General features: G+C 41.1%; 1 protein-coding gene across 1 annotated transcript in view; it reads left to right on the top strand.

The window, feature by feature from the left end:
• The window catches only part of Dpp4 (dipeptidyl peptidase 4), a gene marked incomplete at its 5' end in the record, with an annotated part of 81,376 nt that overhangs the window by 17,096 nt on the left and 41,156 nt on the right, over nt 1-23,124 (top strand). The window contains 6 exon segments of the mRNA NM_001310571.1: nt 10,103-10,198; nt 10,766-10,857; nt 12,014-12,094; nt 19,444-19,496; nt 19,604-19,676; nt 20,381-20,501. Of these exon segments, the coding sequence (NP_001297500.1) occupies nt 10,103-10,198; nt 10,766-10,857; nt 12,014-12,094; nt 19,444-19,496; nt 19,604-19,676; nt 20,381-20,501 (516 nt within the window).

The following is a 23,124-nucleotide window of genomic DNA, read 5'->3' as shown; positions in this document are numbered from 1 at the left end:
TTTTCTTTGTAAGAGCTGTCATGGTCGTGGTGTCTCTTCACAGTAATAGAAACCCTAACTAACATATTGCCTCTCATTAGAAAAGAACAATCAGGCTTCTAAGAGATAACAACTTTATTTCTTAGATAAACAACAAAACAAAATATAGTAAGATAAAAACAGAAACCATCACATTGAAGCTGGATAAAGCAGCCCGACAGAAGGAAAAGAGCCCCAAGAACAGGTTCAAGAATCAGAGGCCTGAGCTGGGCATTGGTGGCACACGACTTTAATCCCAGCACTTGGGAGGCAGAAGCAGGCGGATCTCTGTGAGTTTGAGACCAGCCTGGTCTACAGAGCGGATTCCAGGAGAGCCTCCAAAACATCACAGAGAAACCCTGTCTAGAAAAGCCAAAAAAAAAAAAAAGACTCTGGAAGCTAATTCTAGCCTACACCCAAAAGTGCCAAGTGAAGAGCCTCATTTAAATCAGAAACAAATGAAACTCAAGAGAAGACTCATCCTGAGATTTTCTCTAGCTGTAAAACTGAAATCAAACAAGTTAGATGCTTTAACTGCAGTGGTGGGTCAGAAATGTGATGGGTATTTCTACTTCAAAAGAGAAAAGGACAAGAAAGAAATACTAGGTACTGGTAAGCTCAAACCCAAACAGGGAAAACCTCATGAATTCTTTTGTGTATTGAGAAAACTATTTGGATCAATGTTCACTTTTAGACATCCTGGGCAGGTCTCTAGTCTTTTGCTAAGCACAACCCGTACAGCTTCTTTTATAGGTTGAAGTCTTGTGCCTGTGGCTTCTCCAAGCTGGTATTTCAAGCTAGTTCCCCTATCCCTGCCCACTTCTAGAATCTCATTGGTAGACTTAGTCTTCTCATTGCTCTACAGAACTTTTCCCACTGGGGCTTTCTAGAGCAATGCTACCAAGATAGTTCTCTGTATAGACCTTACTGCTTTCTGAAATAACCTAAGACCAGGTGGTGTCTGCTATGCCCCCAAAGATCATGCATAATATTTGTCTGTAGAGGTGGTACTGTATGTACCACATGTATTCTACTGAGAAGTATGACCAGTATCTTCCCTGGCCCCTGAGACACTCTTAGAGCTAGAGCTGCATATGGGGCATCAGAAGAACACTGCACCAGAATTCAGGGAGTAGAGATTTAAGGCAGCTCAGAGCAGTGAATACTGTGTTCCTGCGAACATGCAAGGCTCCTATTTTGGTATGGTTCCTTGCCTCGACATGCCCATGTCTATGATGAAAAGGCAGGGCCAATAATCTCCAACATGTATTTAAATCCTTCTTCCAGTCTCTTTGTGAGTAATGCTGTAGTTTGTGATCTCTGAACTTTGTGTTGAAAATTTAACTCTCGTGCAGATATGTTAGAGATGGGCCTTCCAGCAGGTGTCAGGCAGTGAGGGCTCCACTGTCAAGTGGGTTATTGTGTTTGCATAAGTAGGTTTATTATAAAGGAAAGTTACATATACCCTTGCCCTGTCTTGCAGACTTTGCTGCCATGTGATACTTTATGCCTTCCTATAATTCAGCAGCAAGGTGCCTACAGGACATGAACTAATGATCTTGTACTTCCCAGTGTCCAGAACCATTAGCCAAATAAACATCTACTGTTTAGTCTTACCCAGTCTGTGGCATTCATCTTGGGCACCATAAATGCTGATTGGAGCACACAGCCTCAAGCGCCTTTCTTATCCATTAACCTCTGTATCAAATAATTACTTGCCCAAACCCTTGGCATTCTTTCTAAATATGGCCTTCTCATCATTATTACCTGGTCAAACTGACCATCTTCCAAGTATTTAAGTTCTGTTCCTCTTTTCACTGTCAATTCTTTCTGCAGTTCATGTCTTTAGTTTTGCATTTCACTGTAGACAGTTAAGAGAACCCACCAAATACCCTGAACACTTGGCTTAGAAATTTCTTTCACCAGCTTATTGCCATAGCTCCTGTAGTCTACTTTTCAGGAAGCCTTTGAGCACAGAAACAAAGTTCTTTGCCACTCTGAGAAAGGATGGCCTTCCCTCTAGTCCCCAAAAGATGGTTTGCATTACTGTCTAAGACTCCATCAGAGTGGCCTGTGCTGTCCTTTTTTCTCCCACCATTTTTCTTATAATTAATTTTTTGTTTTGTTTTTACATCCCAACTGACTTCCCCTCCCTGCTGTCCTTCCAGTGTCTTCATTCCTTACCTTCCTTCCCCTCCCTATCTGCTCCTCCATTTCCCTTCAGAAAAGGCATATCAATTTGCAGTGAGACTAAGCACCTCCTCTCCTATTAAGGCTGGATGAGGCAACCCAGTAGGAGGAAAGGGTCCCAAAAGCAGGTAAGACAGTCAGAGACAGCCCCTGCTCCCACTGTTAGGAGTCCCAGAAGAAGACCAAACTACACAACAATATACGCAGAGAGCCTAGGTCAGTCCCATGCAGGCTCCCTGGTTGTGAGCTCCTATAAGGCCCATGTTAGTTGATTCTGTCTCCCACCTTTCTTAACACAATCACTTAGAAGAATAATTTCAAAAAAGACTGAGGCGTTCTCTGAAGCTCTGTTCTTTGGAGCCCTTGCTAACAACATTGTCCTTAGTGTTACATTCACAGCAACAGCACGAAGCACATTTTGACATGCACTTCAAAACAATGCCAGGATCTATCCATTACTCAGTTCCAGTGTTGCTTAGCAACTCTTCACTTCTCCAGTACAAATTTCTGTATCAGTCATTTTGTGTTGCTATGACAAAATCTAAGGCTGGGTAATCTAGAACATGGGAGAGTCAAGGTCAGGGTACTAGCCAGTTCAGAATTGGGTAGGAGACTGCTTTCTTGAAGACATCTTTTAACAGCAGCATCCTCACATGGTGGAAAACAGAGGGAACCATTCCTTCCATCCCTTTTATGAGGCTGGAAAGTAAAACCTTCAGGACTTAGTTGCCTCTTTCCAAGGTTGCACCTCCTAACACTACTGCAGTGGGTTAGACCTGAGTCACAGCAAGGATTCAGTAACTCCCCTAAGCCTATAGGCAATAGACAAGTCTGTGCTCAAAGCCAGATCCTCTGCTTCAAAGTCACCAGCTATGCCATTCTTCTGGCGTTTTGTGATTCGGTGGAAGTAGGGGCTGCCTGTGTAACCCAGCCTCAGGGTCTGAGAAACCTGTCCATTAATTGCTTCTTCCTTCTTACTGAATTTTCTTTCTTTGTCTGTCAAGGCTGGTATTTCACAAGAGTGAATTCTGAAGTAACACCTGTTTCGTTTCTTTATACTCATCATAGAAACAAACATCAGTGCGGAATGTTGCCTGGGAACCATATGGCACCCACAAACTATAACCAGACACCTCTTTGCCTGTTTTTTATTAGCAACTTCTTGCATTTATTAGTCATAAGGAGCATATTTCTTTTTAGAAGTATTTCATTAGCTATTTAATTTCCAAAACAGTTCATCTTTGTAAAGTAGAAATATTACAAATCAGAGTTCAAAAGATAAAAGACTAATGATGAATGAGCATAAATATTTAAAACGAAATATACTTTACACACACGGTGACTATTGGTCAAAATCAAGGCTTCTCTGCCAAACTGTAGTCTCTTTTATCTGGATCTTATCATTCTGGAATTACTTTTCATCTGGAAGTAATTCTGATCCTGGAATTAGGATTCATCATGCTACCCCAACCCTTTGGTGAGAGTTTATTATTAGGTCGATCCATTTTTAATGTTACTATTCTGATTTTTATGAGTGACAACTGGCATTTTCATATGGCTCAACCTAGTAGTTTCAGCCAAGGAAGTAAAACCGAACGCATCTAATCTCTTTCCTAAAATTCTACATGCAAGAGGATTGCATTTCTTTATGAGCCGACAGATAACATATGATTAACTGCTTTCCTTGGCTGGCATGATGCTTTCAACCAATAAGTCAAATGAACGGCATGTACTGGGTCGCACCACAAAACCATGTGATCAGCCAAGGGCCTTCATCTGTTGCTGCAGAAGTCCCATGCCAGGGAGCAAGGAGACTAGGAAGGAGAAACACAAGCATGGGCATGTCCTACATGAGTGTGTCAGAATAGACTGTACCTTGGTAGCAAGCCGTGAACTTGATAAAGGTCAAAACCTGGGCTTGGCTCTCACATCTCACAGTACTCGCTTATTTAGACGTTTCCAAACTGTCTTCCAATGTTTCCTGTTTAATCAAAGAGCAAGACAGAAAGAAAAGAAAAGAACCACACACACACACACACACACACACACACACACACACACACACACACACACAGGGAACATTTGTTGTTCTACTTGCTCCAGGGTGGCCAGACTTTGGGGCTGTTTGTGAATTTAGAAACTGGTTTGCTTTCAGCTAGCTAAGCACCCAAAGGAACCCAACCCAAGGCAAGGCAGGTGTGGGCTCTGCAAGGTTTTCTTGGACCATAGCAGCAGTGAGTCATCCTTGATGCCTGGAACATCAGAGTGCAGATCCACAAGGAAAATCATGAGCAGAAGGGAGCCTGAGTGAGGCACAGACAATGGGCTTGTAGGCTGAAGAGAAAATGAATTGAGCAATGCCAGAGGAGTGCTAAGAGGTAAGCGTTCGGGGAAGGCAGCATGAATGAAATAGTAGCCCACTGGATACAAGGTGATCTCAGGGGAATTTGGACTGAGTTATTAATCTCATTATCAATCAGTTGGTATAATTATTCATAAAATTATTAACACGTTAAGTGAGAAATCTGAGAAAACTTGGGCAAGTAAGTCTCCAATGAATATCATTTAAATAAAGTAGAACTGTGTAACCTATCATTGGGTGCTCATTTATTTCCCTACTTACAACACTAAGAGCCAATGATATATGTTCTGTGGTAGTGTCTCTTTCATCATATATACATGTATGTGCATTTATAAAGAAATGTACTCTTCTATGGGTACATACCAACTCTATGCCAGAAAAGAAGAATAGGATTGTGAATGTCTATAGTTAATATACCTCAATATCTATTAATTTGGGGATGTGTTTTGTGTCCATTTAAGACTAGTAGCTCTTGGTGGCAGCATATATATCCTTAGTAGTATTTACCAAATGAAACTTGCTTCTTAACTATTTGAGGTAGGAAAGAGTAGCTGAATGGGCACAAAATTTGAGAGCATTGGTGAACAAATCTAGTTGTGATATTTTCAGTAGCACAATACTTAATTTTTATATATGTTTTTTATTTAAATTAGAAACATGCTTGCTTCACATGTCAATCCCAGATCCCTCTCCCACCCTCCTCCCTTGTCCCTCCACCAGCATCCCCAGCCCCCCACCCAATCCCCACATCATTCCCCAGGGAGGGTGAGGCCATGGGGGGATCTGTACAGTCTGTCATTTCATCCAGGGCAGGACCTAGGCCCTTCCCCATGTGTGCAGGCTGAGAGAGCATCCCTCTATGTGGAATGGGCTCCCACAAAGTTCATTTGTATGCCATGGTGAACACTATTCTACTACCCAAGGCCCCAGAGATTGCTGAGGCCTCCTCATTGAAACTACATTCATGGAGTCTGGATCAGTCCCCTTCTGGTGTCTCAGCCATCAGTCTGGGGTTCAAGAGCTTCTCCTTGTCCAGTCAGCTGTCTTTGTGGGTTTCACCAGCACAGTATTGACCCCTTTGCTCATCACTCCTCCATCACTATCACTGGGTTCCAGGAATTCAGTTCAGTGTTTAGCTGTGGGTATCTGTCTCTGCTTCCATCAGTCACTGGATGAAGGTTATAGGATGGCATATAAGGTAGTCATCAATCTTATCATCAGGGAGGGGCTATTAAGGTAGTCTCTCTGATATTGCTTAGTTTGCCAGTTGGTGTTATCCTTGTGGATCTCTGGAAATCTTACTAGTGTCAGAAATCTCCTCAAACCTATAATGACTCCATCTATTAAGGTATCTCTCATTCTGCTCTACTCTATTCTTACCCTGACTCAACCTTCCTGTTCCCCCATGTCTTCCTCTGCCCTCCTCTTCTCTCCCTCTTTTTTCCCCCAGTTCCCTCTCCCCCCCCCCTCCCTGTTCCCATTCTGCTCAGGAGATCTTGCCTCATTTCACTTCTCTGGGTTATCATTTGTATCTCCCTGTTTCCCAGACTCACTGGCAATGGGATTGTAGGCTGACACTCCCCTGATCCACGTCTAAAATCCATATATGAGTGAGTACATACCATGTTTGTCTTTTTGTGACTGGGTTACCTCACTAAGGATGGTTTCTTCTAGTGCTATTCATTTGCCTGCAAATTTCAAGATTCCATTGTTTTTTTTCCACTGAGTAGTACTCCATTGTGTAAATGTACCACATTTACTCTATCCACTTTTTTAGTTGAGGGGTGTCTAGGTTGCTTCCAGGATCTGGCCATTACATATTGGAACAGACGTCCTTGTTGTATGGATGGGCATCTTTTGGGTATATGCCTAAGAGTAGAATTGCTGGGTCTTGTGGTAGACTGAGTCCCATTTTCCTGAGGAATCTCCATATTGATTTCTAAAGTGTCTGTACAAGTTGGCATTCCCACCAGGAGTGGAGGAGTGTTCCCCTTTCTCCACATCCTCTCCAGCATAAGCTGTTATTGGTGTTTTTGATTTTAGCCATTCTGACAGCAGTAAGATGATATCTCAGAGTTGTTTCCCTAATGGCTAAGGATGTTGAACACTTTCTTAAGTCTCTCTCAGCCATTTTAGACTCCTCTATTGAGAATTCTCTATTTAGTTCAGTCCCCCCACTTTTTAACTGGATCCTTTGGTGTTTTGGAAACTTGCTTCTTGAGTTCTTAGTAAGTTTTGGAGATCAACCCTCTGCCAGATGTAGGGATAGTGAGTATCTTTTCGAAATCTGTGGGCTGCCTTTTTGTCTTGTTGACTGTGTCCTTTGCCTTACAGAAGCTTCTCAGTTTCAGGAGGTCCCATTTATTAATTGTAGATCTCAGTGTTTGTGCTACTGGTGTTATGTTTAGGAAATGGTCTCCTGTACCAAGTCATTCAAGGACACCTCTCACTTTCTCTTCTAAGAGGTTCAGTGTGGTTGGATTTATGTTGAGGTCTTTGATCCATTTGGACTTAAGTTTTGTGCATGGCGATAGACATGGATCTATCTGCAGTCTTCTACAAAATGCTTAACAGGTTTTGCCCATTTGCTGTCATTCTGTTCATAGACACAAACATCTTCACAACCTTCAGGGAAAAATATACACAGGGTTGAACCAGAAAACAAATGGGCATTGTAAGTCTCTTTTGCCTATCTAAAACATTCAGTTTAAATAACATCAGTGATGTAATAAGGAAAAGTATCAAGTTTTTCTATGGAAGCAGAAGGCTTTATGCACAAATACTAAATGTTGTTGGGACAGGTCAAAAGGAACAACTGTTAAGAACTTCGTTTGTTAGAACAGTTTCTGTAAGAGAGTGACTTTTCCCAAGGGCTGCGAGTGCAGCTCTTACTGGAATGCCTATGGCATGGCAGATGCTGTGGGGTAGAGGTTTCCATGTACATGAAAAAGTTAAGGACACAGAGAAAGATATTAAGTTCTTGGTTATCAGTCTCTGGGATCGGAGAAGCAGTCACTTTTATGTGTAATGTTGTGTTATGAAATCTTACATCAAGTGATAAAACGTGTGTGGGTGGGTGTTGAAGCAAGACCAAGATGAAGCAAAACTTTACCCCCCACACCCCGAAATACTGCTTTTAAAAAAGCATGTGGTCTGACTGAGTAAACTGCAGTGAGCACAGAAAAAAATGTTTCTCACTGCCACAGTTCATGGTCCAGAGAAGCTTCTGTCATTAAGGCAGAGAATGGCAGTGGTCTATGGGTATAAAAATAGATGTTTAGAAGGCAGTTTTCCATCATGTCAGTGTAACTAAACAACAACGATATGTTACCCAGTGGAGTCTGTGACTTTCTCAGCTATGTGTTTTGTTACCAGGTTTACAGTATGAGACATGAATTTCTCCCTTGGAGAGGGTCATGGTGGGGGAATGCAGGAATTCCTGTCTGCTCAAAATACTAAGAATAGGGAATAGTTGAGTGCTCAGCCTTAAACATGATATTGATGCCACACCCTTGAAGGCCCAGGAAACACTACTGAAAGATTCAGAATATACAGAGATGGGAAGGCTGTACAGTGCTATGGCACAGCCATTTCAAGCTTGAACTCACAAGATTGGGACTGACATTAGTAATTATGGATGAGAAAAGAACTAATGCAGTCTTACCCATCCTGGCTACTGATGGATTCTGGGAGAGGGGCATCATTATCCTGAGATGGGCATCCACTGGTTTGCTCACCAGGCTTCAGTGGATAATTTCATATTCATGCTCACTTAGATGGCCCTAGTTAAACTCAGTGGGTCACCAAACAGAAGATGTGGACACGGAAGAGTAGGCATTGACAAGGTGGATGGGTGACAGCAACCAGAATGCATTATATATATGAATATACTTAATTAAAAATAGCTCTCAACATAAGTCACTAAGTGTTAAAAGCTAAAAGAATGTGAGAAGCAAGTTAGAGGGGACAGAATGGAAGTCCCCATGAAAGAGCTGAGAGACACAGGACAAAAGCAGACCCAGCCTTCATAGGGAAATGGCTGAGGATGGGGAGCAGAGGTGGGAAGCCAGGGAGGGTACCCGTGTTCAGCGGCAGATCACATGACTGGACGAGACAGCATCTGCAGGCAGTGCACATGAGCTGGAGAGAGTGCGGTGTCTGACAGTGGAAGGCTATTAATGCCAAGCAAAGACCTTTGGATGCTCCTGGAGGCAAGAGAGAAATCCTGGGAGATTTTGAGGACAAGGTCACCAGGCCAAAAGGCATTCTGTTGGTGGTATGGAGGGGGATAGCAATGGTGGACTTGAAGTCATGACACCTAAGAAACATTTCTCAGGAAATTCAACAAGGTTATTTACATGGAGGTGGAAGGAAATAAAGAGACAATAAAAAATTATTTCAGGGACTGGCAAGATGGTCTGATGGGTAAAGGTGCTTGCTACAGATCCAGTATGGAGGAAGGTGAAGAAGGAGGGGACCAATTCTGCAAGGCATACTCTCACTTTCACTCATGGCATGGCATATGTGTATTTTTCCTCAAGCAAACACACACACACACACACACATTAAAACAACAGCAAAACAAATACCCCAACTTTTTTATTTAAATTAGAAACAAGCTTGCTTCACATGTCAATCCCAGCTCCCTCTCCCTCCCCTCCACCCCGCCCCCTCCCCAGCTCCCCACCCAATCCCCACTCTGTTCCCCAGGGAGGGTGAGGCCCTACATGGGGGATCTCCAGAGTCTGTCATTTCATTCAGGGCAGGACCTAGGCCCTCCCCTAAGAGTCCAGGTTGAGAGAGCATCCCTCATTGTGGAATGGGCACCCAAAGTCCATTTGTATGCCAGAAAAAAATCAACTTTTTAAAATGATATCAGACTTTGAATTTGGGTTCCTACCAGCAGAATATAGAACCCCACAGACCCTACCAAGTTTAAGGAAGAGTAGTGATAGAAACAAGATCTCCCAGGGGAGTGATCAACACATATCAAAGGTCTCTGAAGAACAAAAGGACTTAGAAATGTCCTAAAGGCCACAGCAGAGGGTGCTCAGGCCCTGTGTCATCCCCTACAGTAGTTGCTGGCCTTATATACCTATCGATTTGAAATGAACACAGTTAAAATGAAACGTGCTCTAAGTCAAATTTAGGTACCATATTTTAAAGAACGAGTACAAAAAGGATTATGGGAAGTCTAATTAATAACATTTAAATACTGGTTAAGGCTGAAATGATAATATTTTTACATGTTGTGCTAAATACAATATGCCATTATAATTAAATTATCTTTGTCTTTAACTTTGGCTGCTGGGAAATACACTTGTTACATTTCTGTTGATGTTGCTGGTCGCTTACATAGCAGTGAACACACTCACCATATACTTAGAGGAATTCTTATTCCACTTACCTAATCTGAAATCTTTCAAGATACGTTTTTTATTCTGTGAACTCATTTTAACATTTTGTGATTAGGAGTATTATTTTATTCCAAACTTAGCGATTGCATCTTACTGACTATTTTCCTCTCTACAGATGATGCGGCAGCTGATAGCCGCAGAACTTATTTGTTAGCTGATTATTTAAAGAATACTTTTAGAGTCAAGTCCTACTCCTTGAGGTGGCTGTCAGGTAAGGCTCATGCATTGGAAATGTTATATTTGTATCCATTCCAGTGAACTTGGTTTGCTGAGTGCTTAGGGTAGTAAGAATATGCAATTCTTGCTTGTAAAACTCTGCAGAGTGTTTGCTCCGCCTTAGAAATGAAAGGATAGTTGGACAGTGGTGGCACTTGCCTTTAAGTCCAGCATGCAGGTGGATCTCTGTGAGTTCCAGGACAGCCAGGGCTATGTAGAAAAACCAAAAAAAATTTTTTAAAAAGGAGAAAAAGAAAGGAAGAAAGAAAAAGCAAAGGAAAGGAAAAAGAAGAGAAAAGAAGGAAAGATAGGAAAATGAAGTGCAAAGGGGCAGACAGGAGGAAATGGAAGTGTCTCTTTGCTATCTGCTGTAAAGAGTGTAATGTGAACTGCGAGCTTGGCATGAATGATGGACACCTGGACAGGTGTTAGTACAATGTCTTTTGCTTAAGTTTGCCCAGAATGTTTACACTCCCTGTGTGAGCCTAATTTTTGAAAATTTAGCTTATGGAAGCGTTTAACAGCAACTCACAATACTGATCTAGCCATTTTTTCTCTTTAGATTATGAATACCTCTACAAACAAGAAAACAATATCTTGCTATTCAATGCTGAACACGGAAACAGCTCCATTTTCTTGGAGAACAGTACCTTTGTATGTTTAGTCACACACTTGGTTCATGTATGGAATTCTGGGGACTGTTTCATTTCTTTTCAAATCACGAGGACTCATTTCTCACCCTGTTGGACTCTGCAGCACATGGCCAGTGGATCTTTCTCTCCCTCTTGAAATGCTCCCGCCTTGGCTATTTTTTAATCTCCTTTGATGATTCCTCTTCTACCTGTGTGTTTGAATGTAAGTGTTCCCCAGGCTTTGTCTTCACCCATTGACCCCTTTCCTCACTCTGGGTGTTCCTTTGGGGGAACAGCATGTGCTTCCATGACCCTGGTGTTTGTCCTCCATGGCTTGATTCTCCTGCATACATTAGCACTAACCTCTCAAGATGCAAGCTTCACTTTCTAAGAACCTGCTAGGCCCTATACAGCTCCTAAGGGCATATTAAATTCAGAATCCCATGCTGAACTCATTTTTCTCCCCTTTAGTGTCCTAGTGTCTCAAGTAATCATATCCTTCTTGTTCAATTCCCATTCTTGGAAATTATCCCTCAGATCTCCAAGCCACTTACTCTGGAAACTTCATAATCTTCAACTCTCCCACCATCCCCTATAATTAGCTTTGCAGCACTGTTGATTCACACTGCTGCATGTCAACTACCTCACAGACTTCCATTCCCACTGTGTCTCTGTCATTATTCTGGAGACCAAACTGATACACCCCTTCTCATTCACATATCACCAGAGTATCCTGTGAAAAATAAACAAAGTAGATATGGTACCATCACCTTCACATACTAAAAATCCCTTAGTTTATCATTCATGACCTATATTTTTATGAATTAATGTCCTCCCATCTTCTACCATGTTGGCACAGCCATGCCATATCATGGTTACTTGCAACCCTCAAACATACTCTAAACATGCACATTCTTTCCCGTGCTGTTCACGTTGGCCCTGCTGTTTGCAGAGTTCTCTCTGTGTCCCTGAACTGTACCTCTTCAGCTAATCCTTCCCTCTCTGGCTTTCTAACTGTCATTGCACACTTAACATTACTGTCATCTGTGTGGGTGCTATCTCTTCATGACTGGACATTTCCAAAGCATAATTCATACATGTAGGGCTCCCTCTGCCTAGTTAATGACCAGTGAGGGCATTCGAATCATTCAGCTTTCTTTCTTCTACTTAACCAACAGGAAGAAGTTGGAGATTCTGTAAGCGATTATTCAGTGTCACCAGATCGACGGTTTGTTCTCTTAGAGTACAACTATGTGAAGGTAAAGAATATTCTTTCTTACGTGACCTCTTAAAATGAATGCATTGTTTTCTAACTGACTTCAAGTATATGCCTATTTAAGGACGATTTCCTAGTGACACCACTGACAGAAAAAACCATTCAATCTAAATATATGTTCTCTTTTATAAATGACAAATCTGCCAAGTATCTTCAGAGGAATGCATTTTAATGATTTCAAGTACTAAAAGGCATAATTAATACATTGGGAATACTGATTATGTAGTTTAGTAAAATTTACCATGGGAATTTATATAACTTTAAAGTACCTTTATGTGTGTAACTTATGCACACAGCATTCTAGTCTGTGTCACCCTCTTCTTAGCCTATGTATGGTATGGCCTTCAGTAAGTACTTGTTTTTAAGATGTTAGCATCCCTGTCTTCCAAAGGAGAGTCTGGACAAGGCCCCAGACTACATCCCAACTTTATTCAAGCCAGTCTTGAATGAAGCCTCACCTGTAGTCATAAAGGTCCTACTGAGAACATTCAGCTCCTCAGAGTCACCTGCAGAACATAGAGTTCCCAGGCATTTGGAAAGGTTATCATCCAGTCAAGCATCCTCTCCATGGTCACCAGTCACTTTAGCTGAGCATTGTGGCTCTTTTACAATTGTTAAGAGCTGTCAAGTATAGACAGTTTTAAAGTGGGTTGGAAGGACTGAAAACCTCTGGAGATGCTTTTTACTGAAAACAGAATACAAACGCAGTGATTTCTTCTCTTGACTTTTTTCCCTGGGATAAATAATGTTGAGTGGCCTTATCTCACCGACCAACCCTGCTGGAATCTGGCCAAGCCAGCACTCCCTCCTCTATCTGCCATTTCAGGATGGTGTCACTCAGTCATCATGTTTACCTTGGAGCCACCTCATGGGCTCTATTTCCTGCCTATGAAGACTCCATGTCCTGCTAAAATCATCAACTCTATGCAAGTCAGACACCTGTGTCACTTCTACTCCTTGTTACTGTGCTGGTGTGCCTAACCCTAATCCTCCAAACAAATTTACTTGATGAAAATGTAAAAGTCCAAGGTCCAGCTTTATTCTTGCCACCAATCAACTCAAGTTTCTGGGATTAACTTGCTATCGGAATTTCCTAATGGTGTAGGTTATTCCCAACAAGTAGCCAGAGCTGCACACTGGTGGACAACAGTGATGGATGTTAAAAACTAATGCATGAAGCATAAAACTCAGCTCAGAGTACTGTTTAGTCTGCATTGAAAAGTGTGTTATGATGCACCATCAGATGTTGATCCCTGACTGGCCACAGACATCAGCATTAGTGATGTGTGTTTTCATCACTGACGTTTTCAATTCATTGTGTTTTCTAGATCCTTCTATCCACCCACGCAGTAGTCAGTGTGCTTCCTTTACATTACAGGTTAAGCTGTACCCGTGCTAAGCTATACCCTTCAATGACATCCCTTACACAAAATAAGACAGCAGGGCACACAGCACGGCAGAGCCTTTGCGCGTGGATCTCGTGTGGACCCTGCCCTGCCCTCATCATGTTTGACCAGCACTCCTCTTCCCTGCTTCACTTCAGAGTCACAGCGCTCTGCTTTTTTTCCTCAGGCATCACTCACGTGCCCATCCAAGAGCCAAAGCATTTGCTTTTGCTTTCTGCTGGAACCTTCTTTTTTTAGCATCATCCAGTTTCGTGACTTTATTAGCTTCTTTCCAGGCTGTCCTGGATCACTTTAACGTGGCTCCCCACCACTCTGATTATCCCGCACTCCTCAGATCACTCTATCCCGTTATCCTCTTTCATTTTCTTCCTAACATTTTCGCCATTTTGCTGTTTCTTTGTTGATGTATTGCCTGCAGTAGCTCTTGCCTGTTTCCCCATTTTTTGGTCTCTACTGTGCTTCCAGATTCTAGAACTGGACCATAGTAGATGCTCCAGAAATATCTTCTTCTTCTTCATCTTCATCATCATCATCATCTTCTTCTTCTTCTCTTCCTCCTCCTCCTCCTCTTCCTCCTCCTCCTCCTCCTTCTTCTCCTTCTTCTCCTTCTGCGAGTATCCAATAGAATTTGAGAGCAATAGCATCAATGTCTTGATAAACACCTTCAGGAAAAAAAGAAAGAAAAGAAAAGGCTAATTTTATTGCATATTTTTAGCCCTGCATGGTCTAGTGCTTTTTAGATCCTGTTCCATGACATCTTCAATCACTATTTCTAGGTTGTGAATAAAGACAAATGAGTGACTGAATGTGCGAGTGAGTGACTAGGCATCCTGCCATCTGTGTGGATGCTCTCCTAGCATCACTGTCATGGCCACACTCTGGAGATGGAGCTGTGTTACTATCACAGTCTTGGAAAGACTCCACATCATCCCCACACACCTGCCATTGTTGCTTTTCTTATCTGGTTTTCCTCAAAATTACAACAAGTTAGAAAGAAGCTTGTCTGACCTTATAAAGTATAGGCTTTTGATTCCAGGGTGGGAGATTCAGAGCTTAGAACCTTAAACATGGCCTTTCTTGTCTTTGCATTTTAGCTACTGTTAGATAGTACTCTTTCTCCCATTCTCTACTCCTTCTCCCATTCTCTATGGCAATCGTCCACTAAGAACCCAACCTGAGAATCCTCTTTCCCACAGGTTCCTCTCTTGATCCAGAGCCAATTAGGATTGCATGCCTTTCTTGACTATTTCCATTACAGCTCTTGGTACATCTTACTGTGATTTCTTTATTGTGGTGAATGTTCTCATGCTCCCTTTTCAATTAGGAGCCCTTTATTGGGAGCAGTGTCTGATAGGTGAGCCCACACATGTTTATAGACAAAGCAGATTGATAAACTTATTTCATTTTATACCTCATAAGGATTTTGTCATGATCCCAAGATGATCTCAGTCTTTCTTAGTATTTCTAGACTTGTACCACACCTTTTGGCTTTGGAAAAATATTATGTTTGAGGTTGCCAAGAAACAAGCAAGGGGTGTGTTGAAATAATCCAGGATTCAGGAAAGGAATGTCTGACTTACAAGAAATGGGAATTTAATAAATACTTGTTGACATGAGAGTGTAGGAGGGTGAGAAGTGATAAGCAGGTAAGGTTAGGAACCCTGACTGCATCTTGGCACTGCTACCATGTGGCCTTTTATTTTCCTTATTGACAAAGCATGAATTTTCTTGTAGTTTGGTTTCTGGAACAGTACTTCATGGTTTATATTACCCTTTAGCTATCTTAGTGATAATAAGACTCACTTTCTTATGCATGAAACTATTAGAGAATAGACATGTACACACAAGGAATTTCAAAAGTATCTTTAATTTTGTCTACATACACATACCAATTCAGTTTTTCATGAATGTGTGGTAATCCTCCTACATATCACATATCCCCTACCTGTTTTTTACTTTGTTTCCTAAAGCCTAGGATATTTCTCTCTACATTTTCCATTAATTCATATAAAAATACACAGGGATCCTTTCCAGTTATTGCTTGCTCTGTAGAAATGGAATGTGATGTCATAGAACTCCTCCTTCCAAACCATAGCTCTAATAGATTTCAAAATTGGTAGCTATTATGTTTTGTAACAGTTTAGGTTTGCTCAAAGTAAGCATAAGGCCCCTCTGTCTTTCCTCATGCTCCTTTCCCCAGTCTTTGCTATAAATATACTATGCTGAAGATGGTACATTTGTGAAAATGCAGGAGCCTATATTGACACATTGATAGTAACTCAAGTTTACAGTTTTACGCTGGGGTCCTTTGTGAATTGTGGCAATGTGCAGTGTGTATCCAGTGTGGAGGAATCATGGTGTTGAGAGGCCTCACTGTGAGCAGTCCCGTGGGCTCTCTCTGTTCTTCCCCCCCACCACCAGGCACGACTGTTTCCACAGTTTTGCCTTTCCTAAGAATTCGCACCATTAGTTCAGTATGTAAGTTTTCTGATTTCTTGATAGCTATTTATTTTAATCTCTGAGTGGTATTTTATTGCATTCACTATCACAGCCTGTTAACCCATTCACCCATTATTGAAGAATGTCTTTGCTGCTTCCAAGTTTAGACAATTCTGAATAAAACTTGTGTAAACATTTGTATATAGGTTTTAAATATCAAGGGATTTGCTGTAAAGATGTTTAGATATGGTATTTTTCTTTACTTTTACTCATTGATTTTATATGATGTATAATTATGTTTATTAGATGTAAGACTATGTCAAGAAAAATTTCCTTGTTTCTACTTTTTATGACTTATTAAAATGTTCATAGTGTCTCTTATTCATTTAATGATTATGAGGTCTGTTGTGATGTCTCATTTTTCATTTCTGAGAGTAATTTCTTATTTTTCTGTTACATTAACTGTATCAAATATATATATTTATAAATTTTATTTAAATTAGATACAATCTTATCTTACATATCATTCCCAGTTCCCTCTCTCTCCCATCCTCCCATACCTCCCTATGACCCCCATGCCATCCCCCATTCATTCCCCAAGGAGGGTGAGGCCTTCCATGAGGGATCATTAAAATCTGCCCAAGGCATTTGGGGCAGGGCCTAGGCCCTAACTTGTGTATCTAGGTTAAGAGAGTATTCCTCCATGGGAAATGGGCTCCTGAAGTTTGTTTGTGCATTAGGGATACATCCTGGTTCCACAAGCAGAGGCCCCATAGACTGTCCAGTGCTCCTAACTGACACCAGCATTCAGGAAGCCTGGTTTGGTCCTATGTTGGCTTCCCAGCTGTCAGACTGGGGTCCATGAGCTCCCATTTGCTCAGGCCTCAGGTCAAGTGTTTCTGTGGGTTTTCCAACATGGTCTTGACACCTTTGCTCATCACTCTTCCCTCTCTGAAACTGGATTCCAGGAGTTTGGCTCAGTGCTTGGCTGTGGATCTCTGCTTATGCTTCCATCAGCTACTGGATAAAGGCTCTAGGATGGCATTTAAGGTAGTCACCATTTTCATTATAGGGGACAGGCATTTAAGATAGGGTCCTAGTTGGGGTCATCCTTTTGGATCTCTGTACAATTAATTCCCTAGTGCCAGATTTCTCTTTAAACCTATAGTGGCTCCCTCTACTGATGTGTCTCTTTTCTTGCACTCCTCTATTCTTCTCCCCACTCAATTTCCCTGATCCCTCATGTTCTCTTCCCCCCTCCTCTTCTCCCCTCCTCTTTCTTCTACCTCCCTCCCCTCCCTACCCCCTCTCCCCATATTCTCCATTTGTTCAGGGGCTCTTATCCCTTTCTGCTTCACCGGGGAACCATGCATGTCTCTCTTATAGTCCTCCTTGTTTCCTAGCTTCTCTAGAGGTGTGGGTTGTAGGCTGGTATTCCTTTTCATTATGTCTAGAATCCATATATGAGTGAGTACATACTATGTTTGTCTTTCTGTGACTGAATTACTTCACTTATGATGGTTTCTTCTAGTTCCACCAATTAGCCTGGAAATTTCAAGATTCCATTGTTGTTTTCTTCTGAGTAGTACTCCATTGTCTAAATGTACCACATTTTCTGTATCCATTCTTCAGTTGAGGGGCATCTAGGTTGCTTCCAGGTTCTGGATATTACAAATAATGCTGCTATGAACACAGTTGAACAGACATCCTTGTTATATGAATAACCTTTGGGTATATGCCTAAGAGTGAAATTGCTGGCTCATTTTCCTGAGAAACCTCCATACTGATTTCTAAAGTGGCTGTATAAGTTTGCATTCCCACCAGCAATGGAGAAGCGTTCCCCTTTCTTCACATCCTCTCCAGCATAAACTGTCATTAGCGTTTTTGATTTTCACTATTCTGACAGGTATAAGATGATATCTCAGAGTTGTTTTGATATTCATTTCCCCCGGTGGCTAAGGATGTTAAGCACTTTCTCAAGTGTCTATCAGTCATTTTAGATTCCTCTATTGAGAATTCTCTGTTTAGTTCTACCCCACTTTTTAGTTGAATTATTTGATGTTTGGTGACAAGCTTCTTGAGTTCTTTTTATATTTTGGAAATCAGCCCTCTGTCTTTTTTTTTTTTTTTGGTTTTTCGAGACAGGGTTTCCCTGTGGCTTTGGAGGCTGTCCTGGAACTCACTCGGTAGACCAGGCTGGTCTTGAACTCACAGTGATCCGCCTGCCTCTGCCTCCCGAGTGCTGGGATTAAAGGCGTGTGCCACCAACGCCCGGCATCAGCCCTCTGTCTTATGTGGGGTTGGTGAAGATCTTTTCCCATTCTGTTGGCTGCCATTTAGTTTTGTTGACTGTGTCTTTTGCTTTACAGAAGCTTCTCAGTTTCAGGAGGTCCCATTTATTAATTGTCGATCTCAGCGTCTATGCTATTGGTGTTATGTTCAGGAAGTGGTCTCCTGTGCCAATTCATTCAAGGGTACCTCCCAATTTCTCTTCTAAGAGGTTCAGTGTGGTTGGATTTTGTTGAGGTCTTTGATCCATTTGGACTTAAGTTTTGTGCATGGTGATAGACATGGATCTATATGCAGTCTTCTACACCTCAGCATCCAGTTATGTTAGCACCATTTGTTGAAGATGCTTTCTTTTTTCTATTGTTTTGTTTGTTTGTTTTGAGATGGGGTTTCTCTGTATTGTTTTGGAGCCTGACCTGGAACTCGCTTGGTAGACCAGGCTGGCCTGGAACTCACAGAAAAATATATGTCTGCCTCTCTCCACCTCTCTCTGCCTGCCAGGTGCTGGTATTAAAGGCATTTGCCACCAACACCTGGCCTCTATATCAAATTTTTAACTGTCTTAAAGAATAAAACATTTGACCATGTTGATTTTTACCACTATATGCTTTCTGTTTCATACTGGTCTTTACTGTATTGTTTCCTTTCTTTTAGCTACCTTGGATTGAGTTTGCTTTTCATTTTCAACTGCTTGGTTGCTTAAAATTGAAGACACATATGCATCTACTTTAAATATATATTCCAAGATAGCTTAAAAATTACAACACTAGATATTTTCATTATCATTGCACAAAGCCTTAAGTATGCCTCCTCATTTCCACCACCAACAAAGTAAAAAAAAAACTAAATATTTTAGAAATGGTGTGGGCAACAGGTGAAAATTTGAGTTTTAAACAGTTACCCTTATTGTACTATTCTCAGAATAATATCACTCAGTATGAAAACTGGTGCTTTGGACTACAGAGATCCTGTGGAAGGTCCTTGGAGGAGGTGACACAAAAATGAATAAACTCTCCATTGCTTCGTACTAGATGATTTCAAGGATATTTTCTATTCTGAAATTCTAAGAATTTAAGGAATGATAATATGTGATGATATTTGAAATTTATTCAGTAACCTGTTAGCATTCCTGTCATTTTGAACAAATGGTCAACCTATTAGAATCAGAGAAACCTGAGAGGTCTGTTTTCTTTTACAGCAATGGAGGCACTCCTACACAGCTTCGTATAAGGTTTATGACTTGGATAAAAGGTCAGTGATTCCCCCATCAAGACTACTAGGCTTTCCTAATGTAGTTATAAAGGTTATCTCACAGGGAGTTATTCATTTGGTAATATATCCTCTTACTTTTTCTCCAGGCAGGTGATCACAGAACAGATGATTCCAAATAACACCCAGTGGATCACATGGTCACCAGAAGGTCATAAATTGGTTAGTACATTTCTCCTGCTGTCAGAGAAAGCTTGGCTGCAATCTTTCATAGGCAGATGCTACTCACCCTAGTATAAAGTAGACATTTGAAAGCCCATTCATTGACTATAATAGAAATATATGGTCATCGCCCCAAACAATATTTTGTTAGCCCAACAAAATAGAATTATTAAGAGTTCTAGACATCTATTATGAATTTGCTTATTCATTAGCAAACAATGTTTATTAAACTCTTTCATTCCCCTTGTGCTGTGCTTGTGTAATTTTGAGTCTGTCTTCAAAATCACTGTATAGCTCCTGTTCTACGGTCCTAGATGATGTTAGAAGCACAAAATAATTTAAATAGCAAGATGGGATGTTTTTCTGTAGCTGCACTTCCCTCTCTAAGAATACAGCTACATTCTCTCCTCTAAGGTTGCAAGCAAGAAACACAAACATAGATCATCTTGTGTAGGTTGTCCGAGGTCTTTACAGACAGTTCTCCATCCTCATAGTGACAGCTGCAAGCATAATATCTCAACATACTAGGAGTTTTTATTATTATTTCAAGATTATGGAATGTGTACCTGTAATTTGAGAATGAGGTTCCTACTTAAACAAACTCTCTGTGATTATTCTCTTATTTGAGTAGTATGTTAAGATTCCCAGATAAAACATGCTGTAATGAGATTACTGACATCAACATGTTTTTTTCATCTTTTTAGGCATATGTTTGGAAGAATGATATTTATGTTAAAATCGAACCACATTTACCTAGTAAGAGGATCACGTTCACAGGAACAGAGGATGGAATATATAATGGGATAACTGACTGGGTTTATGAAGGTAGAGACTAAATCTTTAATCAGAAAGTCTACAACTTTTAAGACTACTTCAGTGTTGATGTACTAAAAACTGGGAGCATTCAGTAAGATCCAAACTGAGTTGTGTACTTAAGCCTATTGTGGAATCTCTTTTAGACTTCACAGTGACACAGAAGCCCTACCTGTTCTTGGCGCTGCCTCAGTCCCCATTGGCTCACAATGCTCTGCTTGTCTTAGTTTCTTACCACAAAAGGCCTTTCTGTGTTGCTCTTCTGGCTTTACCAGAGCACAACAACATCCAGATTGACATCAGATGCTTCTCCAAAGAGCCCTGCCTCGCCCAGAAGTTTCGAAGGAAAGCAAAATCTTCCACAATATTAAAAAAGAGATAACTGCTGTCTGCAGTTGCCAAACAGAAGGAAAGAAATTGCTTGTTTTAGAAAGGATTTGTGTCCATTCAAACTAACCTGGGAGGAATTGTGATTTCCTGTTTTTACAGAAAGCAAAAATAATTTGGAAAGTTAAAAAGAAAACTTAAAAGGGACTGTTCTGTCTTTCAGGATAAGGAGATTTAGGAACTATTAAGAAAGCATTTTCCGTGTATGGGTTGCCAAGATAAAGGACATTTTGAGGCCATTCTACAAAATTCACAAGGGTGCTTGTGAATATTTGCTGGGAAGACTCATCCTTATTTCATCCTGTTATTTCTTCTTCCAAGTTAAAAAGCAGTTCAGCTCCAAGCTTTTCTTGTGATTCCCACTCAGCCAGAATCAAGTAAATTGAATGGGCAGGCATAATGTCAAGAGAACAATAGGTTTCTATTGCCCAGAAGTAAGTGTTTGATTAAAACCCACCAGGAACTTTTAAGGTCTTTAAGTGGTGGACAGTCCAGCACTGAGCGTCCTCTAGGGCCTCCAACATGGAGCTGATACAGTCACCTCCCTAACCTGTGGCTCTTCTTGGGAACATCTGGGTGTTACTAAGACTCTAACCAACTCAGCTGTCTGTCTGGGGTAATCTGATCCATAGGATGCAGGACAACACCCTCACAGCTTTCATGGGGCCTTCTCTAAACACGGGGCTTCAGCCCCTAGAGAGAAATCACACTATGTTGTTAACTGGAGAAAAATATACTCTGCCTTAAGATTAAGTGCTAATTCAAACGTGGCCCCAACTATACCCCTTCCAGTGTTTGAAAGTAATTTAAAAAACCAGAGCCATACCCTAATTACAGTGCCTTGCATTGTGTTGTGGACAAGACTCAGTAGGTAAAGGTCTAAGTAATGTGATATGAATTCAGCATATGAAGGACTTCTAAGGGGAAAGTTTTTAGTTAGAGTCCTAGTCCCAAGTTCTAGTTGCTGGGTAAAACAGTTCACTTAATTGACTTCAGTTTCCCTCTCTATAAAATGGTTTATGAATGGATTTATTTAGGATTATCTGTGAAGACCAAGTTGGATGTGGTGTATAAATTCCAAATCTACTACATAAACATAACGCGCTGGTTCACTTTTGAAACCGTTAGAGGGAGAGAAGGCTGCCACACCAAGGTCTAGGTTTTCTGAAATGAAAACTACTGAAAACGAGACAGGTCTGAGCTGCATAATAGAAGATGGCCAGCATGCTCTCAAACCTGACAGGTTAATTCTTGATTCTACTAATTTTTATCCACGTGACTTAAGATGATTTCTTTAAGTTATTTTTAGCCCTGTTTTGTTCTCATCACCTGTAAAGTGGGTTATAATGAAGAGTGTGTGGTATAATAAATGTGACCATCATTAATTCCTGGCACGTGGCACTCATCAAATATCAGCTACTCATAAAGATAATTGTTACATTTCGTTACTGCTATTATTCTTAGTTCTGCAGCCATACTGTTGTTAATGAAAATGTACTTTTTGGAGGACTGGACAGATGACTTATTGTTTTTCGTGTGACTTTTGCAAAGGACCCCAGTTCAATTCCCAGCACCCACACCAGTTAGCTAACAACTGTCCGCAACTCCAGTTCTCTCAGGATCCAACGCCTCTGGCCTCCTTAGTTACCTTAGCTCATGTATATGAAAACCCACATAAGCATAATTTAAAACAAGAATAAATGTATTTCCCAGCCACATGCGAAGAGGCTTTAGTCATTCAAAGACATAATTTCCTAACCCTAAGATTCTAGAATCTATGCTTTGAGTTTTTTACTTACATCGTCACCTGAGATGTAGATTGGGGCTCTCCACTGTTTACCTGCATGTTTATCGATTTCCTTTTGATGTAACAAAATGCACAAGAAAACACTTTAAAGGAGCAAAGGTTCATTTTGACTCAGGGTTTCGGAGACTCAGTTCGTGTTCACTTGGCCACTGGCCACATTGCTTTGTTTCTGGCTCAGCACAGTACACCTTGATAGCAGTGTGTAATAGAAGGGTTTCTTTACCCCATGGATGTAAGGAAGCAAAGAGAGAAGGACCCAAAATCCCAATATCCTTTCCATGGTCACACCCCAATGATCTAAGTTTCTTATAAGGGGATTCCGCTATCAAAGTTATCACCACTTCCCAGTAGCACCACGGGCTGGAAATCACTACTTGTAACACAGATTCACATCAAAGAAACTGAATCTTCAATCCCCTGTTGGTGAGGGAGACTTGGGCA

This window comes from Mesocricetus auratus, unplaced genomic scaffold (assembly GCF_017639785.1).
Source record: "Mesocricetus auratus isolate SY011 unplaced genomic scaffold, BCM_Maur_2.0 Super-Scaffold_100004, whole genome shotgun sequence".
NCBI classification, from domain to species: Eukaryota; Metazoa; Chordata; class Mammalia; order Rodentia; family Cricetidae; genus Mesocricetus; species Mesocricetus auratus.
Note: the sequence above shows the minus strand (reverse complement) of the source record. Positions and strands in the feature narration are given on the sequence as shown.